Source organism: Ammodytes marinus (genome assembly GCF_949987685.1).
Source record: "Ammodytes marinus genome assembly, chromosome: 8".
Taxonomy (NCBI): domain Eukaryota; kingdom Metazoa; phylum Chordata; class Actinopteri; order Uranoscopiformes; family Ammodytidae; genus Ammodytes; species Ammodytes marinus.
The window spans coordinates 5,506,035-5,513,534 of NC_137212.1; the positions used below are offsets into that span (position 1 = coordinate 5,506,035).

At 40.3% G+C, this 7,500-nt stretch overlaps 1 protein-coding gene across 1 annotated transcript in view; it reads right to left on the reverse strand.

Annotated features, from left to right (window-relative positions):
• Positions 1-7,500, reverse strand: part of raver2 (ribonucleoprotein, PTB-binding 2) — a gene marked incomplete at both ends in the record, with an annotated part of 69,365 nt that overhangs the window by 8,990 nt on the left and 52,875 nt on the right. Inside the window, 4 exons of the mRNA XM_080033344.1 lie at positions 1,155-1,471; positions 3,620-3,731; positions 4,714-4,812; positions 5,170-5,252. Of these exons, the coding sequence (XP_079889470.1) occupies positions 1,155-1,471; positions 3,620-3,731; positions 4,714-4,812; positions 5,170-5,252 (611 nt within the window). The remainder of the gene's footprint in view (positions 1-1,154; positions 1,472-3,619; positions 3,732-4,713; positions 4,813-5,169; positions 5,253-7,500) is intronic.

A 7,500-nucleotide genomic window follows, 5' to 3' on the forward strand; every position in this document is an offset into this window, starting at 1 on the left:
TGCTCATTCTAAATCAACATTGTATTAAATAGATATGGCAGTAATTTGGTTTATTAATTTAGTTTTAATTTTGCAAAGATTCTGAGAAAGTGCTGAAAACCTGTGAGGATTGCACTCTCCTTGTTAATTACACTTCTCTTCCATTAAGAGCTTTGTGCTCAGAGCGTCTGAGAGTCTGTTCCCCTAAGAACTTCAGCTCTGTGATTATTCCAGAACACTTAACGTATTAAAGATGATGATGTAAGCCTATAGCAGGACTCTATTCAAACCTGGCCTTGTCATAGGGATGTAGAGGAGCGTGGAAAATAAGACAGGCATTCACAGTGGCACTTCTAGGTGTAAAAAAACATGGGGCTCAGACAACAAAGATCCAAAAAAAAAAAAAAAAGTAAGATTTCAAATTTGAGCTTCAAAGACACTGTTTCTCGCATTCTGGCGATTTTATAAACACACCAATGAGTTGTTCACATCATTCTGCACTTTCACATTTTAGCCAAAGAAGTAAAGGATTGATGGCTTCATCTTTACTATCTAAAAATAGAGAGGAGAAAACTATATTGTGCCGCTACAGTCTTTGGCCTCTGACAGCCAGCTACAGAATGCCGCATTCAGAGTGTGCAAACAGGCATGGTGTAAACAGACAGATAGGCGGACTGAAGGTTGCAAATAGTATCGGTAAATTAGGGGAAGACATGAAGACATACTTGTATTAATATAATTTCCCCTAGAAAGAGCCCTTAAGGGACTGAGGTTCTCTACATAATATGTTCCCTTGATCTGAGTGTTTGTGTGTTTTGAAATGCAGAATAATAATATGAGATGCAGAATTGGGGTGTGTGTGTGTGTGTGTGTGTGTGTGTGTGTGTGTGTGTGTGTGTGTGTGTGTGTGTGTGTGTGTGTACATACATAAGTGCCAGGATCAAAGAGCATTTTGGCTGACATTTACTCAAGCCATTAGCAACCCCCTAAAATTCTACTAACCTGTGGGTGTGTGTGAAAGTGTGTGTGTGTGTGTGTGTGTGTCTTCCTATTTGCGTGAGTGTGTATGTGTGTATGTGTGTGTGTGTGTGTGTGTGTGTGTGTGTGTGTGTGTGTGTGTGTGTGTGTGAGTCCGTGCCTGCATGTGTGTATGCATTTATGCCGGCTGTGCTCACCATGCCAGCCAGGGGGCATCCGTCTGAGGTGTTGTGTTGGCCCGTTGACGTGTAAACTACTCCGGCGGGGGGCTGGTTGTTTGGTGGAGGGGGGCCCAGGCCTGAGTTACTGATGCCCAGAGAATAGCTCTGTCCCTGGGATAGATGAGAGCTCATGAGGGTCCCTGGTGGAGCTGGCTGCCTGTCGTGGTGGAGGGTAGAGGCAGTTTGGGCTGTGGAGACTGATTCTCGAGCCTGGAGGTACGGCATCACACCTGCTGCTGACACCACCACTGCTGCATTGTGGGTAGAAGATTGTACAGACTCTTGGCCCAATTCTGGAAAGGAGACATATAAGGGTAATGCTATGTGTAAGTGTATGTCTTTGATGTACCTTTGATGTATGTTGTATGTGTGTTCAAAAGGTTTTTTTCTTAGCAGTAGAATCAGCAACTGAAACATTTCTTTTGGGCACCTCTTGAGCTCCTGCACCAGTGTGGGGAGGGGCCGACACCAGTTTGTAAACACTGTCACACTGATACATATAGAGATTAGAGGATATAGAGGCTTAATCCACTGGCTATGTGGCTATGGCTTGATTGTAACCGATAGAATATGAAAAAGGTTACGCACTATAGCTTAAAGGAAAGCAAAAGCGAAAGATTGTAAAGATAGTGCAGGGGAACAATGTCAAACAAAGGAAATGAGATGATGAACAGATTACAGTCACACACACACACACACACACACACACATGGAATGGCTTTTAGTGATGACCATCAGTGTCTCTGAATCACTCAGGCCGAGCGCTCAGCCCGACCGTCTGCCTAGGGCCAGCTGTAATATAAGGGAGAGTTTCCTGCTCATACATCAACATTTATCAAGGTTATTTACAAGCCTTTGCCACACACACACACACACACACACACACACACACACACACACACACACACACACACACACACACACACACACACACACACACACACACACACTTAATAAACACACATATTTTCACAGATACATAATGTACATACAATGAAAATAAAAAAAAATACATACACAGACATAAAAGCGTGAACACACACACACACACACACACACACACACACACATAATCACACTTATTATAAATCCAATATTGCTCGGTGACAAATGGCCAAAGCCGCAGCACAATAAAAGAATCAGCTCTAACAAGCCTTAGGCAGACAATCCCAGCAGATACAAGCACTGATAAAAGTCCCACATAACACACTCACACACACACACACACACACACACACACACACACACAAACACACACACACACACACACACACACACACACACACACACACACACACACACACACACACACACACACACACACACACACACACACACACACACACACACACACACACACACACACACACACACACACACACACACACAAATACCTCGGCAAACATTCACACACGGCTGCTTACATAATACTGTAATAGATCATTTCCATTTAACACAACTTATCTCGGCTGGGGATTTGAATTGTAAACGCACAGCAGGCAGACAGGCAGGATGTATAGCTACCGTATGTACTGCTGTGATACCTGACATTAACACACCAGGACTGAGGGGAATTAACACATCTTTTCTATGCACACTTTACCCTCTTCTGCTTTATTTACATCCTCTTTTCACACCAGTTTCTGTTCAAGAGTTATCTTGACAACCATTACAAATAACTGAGAAAATACAAACTCTCTTGGGCATACTGAAGCATTATGTACAGTATGTGGGCTACTCTTTAGCTGCTTCAAACAGGCAGTCTCAAATTGGTGTTACAAAATGAATGTTAGTGTGTGAGAATATTAGGTGACAGCTTGATCATAGTAACAGCCTCAACAGGACATTTGAGTTGAGACACATTCAACAATGAAGGAAACCTGTTCTTAGCATTTTGCACTCAAAGTCTCTGTATTTATATTGTATCATATATCATATTGTATGAAATGTAAAGCCCACTGAGACAAATGTATTTGTGATTTTGGGCCATACAAATAAAACTGATTTGATTTGATTCTGTGTAGAGAAATAAAAAAAATTGATTGAAATAGTATGTATGTGTTCACATGCGAATAAAAAAAATTAAAAATGAAAATGCAATGCTACTAAGAAGGTAACATTCCTAAGAAGCTAGTCTCTTCAGACTGCACTTTGACTAAAAAAAATAAAAAAAAAATAAAAAAAAATTGCACTAGTTACATCTCCATGTAGCACTTACATGCGGCACTTTGGTAGTTTGGTTTATTTGAAGCTATAGTACTGACGTGATTCTTGTTGTTCTGAGTTTGTACCTTCATGGTTGAATGCACTTAATGGAAGTCACTTTGGATAAGAGCGTCAGCTAAATGTAATGTAATGTAATGCAATGTAATGTAGTGCAATGTAATGTAATGTAATGTAATGTAATGTAATGTGGTAGAAAGTCGGTGTTGTATGCTGACCTGTGGGGGAGTCTCCCAGCAGACCTTTCCCCAGAGACACCAGACCTGGAGGCCGCAGAGACAGAGCCTTCTGCATCAACAGTCTGGATGGGTCGCCTAGGAGACTGGACAGCTAGGGAGGGGGGAGAGGGAGAGAGGGGAGAGAGGGGAGAGAGGGAGAGGGGAGAGAGGGGAGAGAGGGAGGGAGGGGAGAGAGGGGAGAGAGGGAGAGAGGGGAGAGAGGGAGAGAGAGTAAGGATTAAAAAAAGATCAAGAGAAGGGAAGAAGTTATCAAAAGACCACAGCAACATTGGGATGACAGAGAGGGAAGAGAATGCTATTTTTTTTTCTCCACAAAATCAACTCATGTTTTACATTAAAGATCTGTTTATTTGTATTTAAATATTGTGTCAACTGGTATTTAATTGCCTAACTCTCATCTTCTTGTGTATATTGTATATATATTTCAATTCCACAACACAGTGAAAAAAGAAAAAGCTAGGCAGATATACAACATAAAAAAATAAATAAAGAAAAAGCATTATACAGTATTATCTGTATTTTTGAATTCTCATCATCCAGTTTCTCAAAATAACATATTCCAAACGCCGATCACTGTGACTTTTCACTTTCAGTTTGGCAATTAAATAAAACCCAACACCACATTGGAATAGAAAATATGCTAATTTAAAATGTGAAGCGAAAACTTTATCACTTCCATATCTGCCTTCAAGACAGAGAAGAGGCATCAGGCTGGCGTGAATGTTAGGGTCATGTAGTGCCACTGTGCAATTAGTGCCAAATATGTAAATGGTACATAGGCACATAGAAAATTCACATGGCTGCAACTATGTTATTTAAACTCTTTTACACACACACAAAAACCCGCACACACACACACACACACACACACACACACACACACACACACACACAAGCACACGCACATCCTTGTACTTCTATATTTGTGAAGACACTCATTGATATAAAGCAGTCCTCACTCCGATGTTTAAAAGATAAAACTGTTGCTCACAAACACAGAAACGCACAAACACACACAGACACACACACAGACACAGACACACACACAGACACACACAAACAGGTGTTCTTACGGTGCTGAGGCGTTTGTCTTTGATGTGTAGAAGCTGCTGTTGTGCGAGCTGCATGTGCAAGAGGTTCTGGAGGACGAGTCCATTACCGAGCATAGCGTTCTGAAAGATAAAGGGAAATACACACATTATTAAAACACACACACACACACACACACACTCACACAGATAGACAAAGACACATGCACGCACGCCAGACGCACGCACACATATACACACACACACACAAAGAAACAAGATAAAGGAAAATATACACATCTACACACACTCTCACACACACTCACACACACACCGACACCGACACACACACAGACACAGACACACACACACACACACACACACACACACACACACACACACACACACACACAGACACCGACACACACACACACACACCGACACCGACACACACACACACACCGACACACACACACACACAGACACAGATGTTATTGTGACCTGGTGTGCTTTTCCCAGTGTGAGTAACGCTGTAGTGAGAGGAGGTCTGAGGAACGGCAGGTTGGTGTGACGCCCGTACTTCCCTGAAAAACACACACAAACAACAACAAGAAAATGATTAATAAAATAATAAAAAACAATCCAGCGTCTCTCTCTAAGGGAGACTACTGCTGTCGAGAAAAAAGTATTTTCTTTTAGAAATTCATTTTTCTATTCATGCATGAATCAATCTTCATCTCAACAGGCAGAATTATTAAACAGACAACCAATCCATCATTTACAGAACATTTCAAACAATCGTAAAATGGCCGTCTGTTTTATGACAAGCAACGAGAAAAGCAATATTGTGACATGTGCGTGTGGGCAAAGCAAAATTGCCTCCCTCATGACTTTTCCCTATTTCAAATTTCATTTCGATGCTGTTGAAAAGAAACTGTTGAAAAGAGACTCAAAGAAACAAACAACCACAACACATCTATTCAGAAAATGAAAATATCAATATGTTATAAAGGTCTTTGCACCAATATATATATGTTGTCTTTTTTCCAAAATAGGACCAAGTAATGACTAATCAAGACAGGATCACTGTGGCAACGAAAGAAAGTAACTTTTTATTGAACGACAATCATTGAATCGTAGGGTTTGTTCACCTCAAGGCGAACCACTGCAGGCCATTACTTACATTAAAACTATTTACATTTTTTGGTCCAGAGTATTGGAAATAACTAAGGTTTTACACACACACACACACACACACACACACACACACACACACACACACAGACAGACAGACAGACAGACAGACAGACAGACAGACAGACAGACAGACAGACAGACAGACAGACAGACAGACAGACAGACAGACAGACAGACAGACAGACAGACAGACAGACAGACAGACAGACAGACAGACACTCACACACACACACACACACACACACACACACACACACACACACACACACACACACACACACACACACACACACACACACACACACGCACGCACGCACACACACACACACACACACACACCAACCCCTTTCTTTGTCTCCTACATGCATGTGTGTTCTACTCATAATAAATGTGAGCGTCAAAAGTTAATGGTATCTTCCACCAGAATAGGTAGAGTTAGAAGTTTAACATTTAATCAAGCTCCTAATTTTAGACTTATAATTGTGTTCTTCTTTAACAGAGCGTTCCCCCCCCTCCCTGTCCCCCCCCCCCCCACAGACTCTCTCATTTTCTCTTCCTTCCTGTTCTCATTTGTTCCGCTGGCGTCACACCATTTCATTTTAATACCTGATTAGCCATTCATCAAATAATGAAGCCGTCGCCGCGGTGATTACAGTTTATAACAGAGGGACATATCCGCACAGAGGATCTCTGATTACTCGAGACACTCGGGAGCAGAAACGTGCATCAGGAGAGAAAACTACGTTGAGAGAATTACTCAGAATGGGCAGAGAACGTGCAAAATGGATGTAATAAACTATTGTAGAGTTAAAAAGTTCAAGGTTTGAAGCTACTGATTCACCTTTAAACAAAATGTATGGGAAAAATAGCATATATTTTCATCATTTTCTTAATGCTTATGTTGTGTCTAACCCTACATTTCTCTTTCTGTGACGTCACAGAAAGAGAAATGTAGGGTTAGACATTGAGACCATAAAACACTCTGTCTGCCTTTTCTCAGGCTAGGATGAACCAATTTAATTTTTTTTTGCACATTTATACTACATAGGATCTCAGAATTCAATACACCTACATATTCCCACCGGTGAAATAGGCCTTTAAGGTTCTACAAGTTTCAAACCGTAGAACATTAAGAGATATGTCAGAATTGATAAAAGCTGAAATAATTTTTCACAGGTTGAAGATTTGTATATTATGTTGAAGGAAGGACTTTTATTTTGACAGCCCCGGTTCTGGATGTAAATGTTCCATCTATATTTTTCACCACTGTGTCCATGAAAACCTTTGTGGGTTAACTGTATTATAAATCCTTTCTTTGAATCCTTTCTCTTGATGTGTTTTTTTTTTTTTTTGCTTTTGTTTGTTTTTTTATTTTTTATTTATTATTTATTCATCTAGTTTTTTTTTTTTTGCTTGCATGTTCGAAATAAAGACAATCAATCAATCAATCAATCAATCAATCAATCAATCAATCAATCAATCAATCAATCAATCAATCAATCAATCAATCAATGTGATATTATAATATTTTCAGATACTGGATTTGTTTTATTCCATAAACTGTGAGTCGTAATCATCAACATTAAATCAAAAGAGAAGTTTGACATATTTCCCCTCGTGTAATCTAGTAAAAGT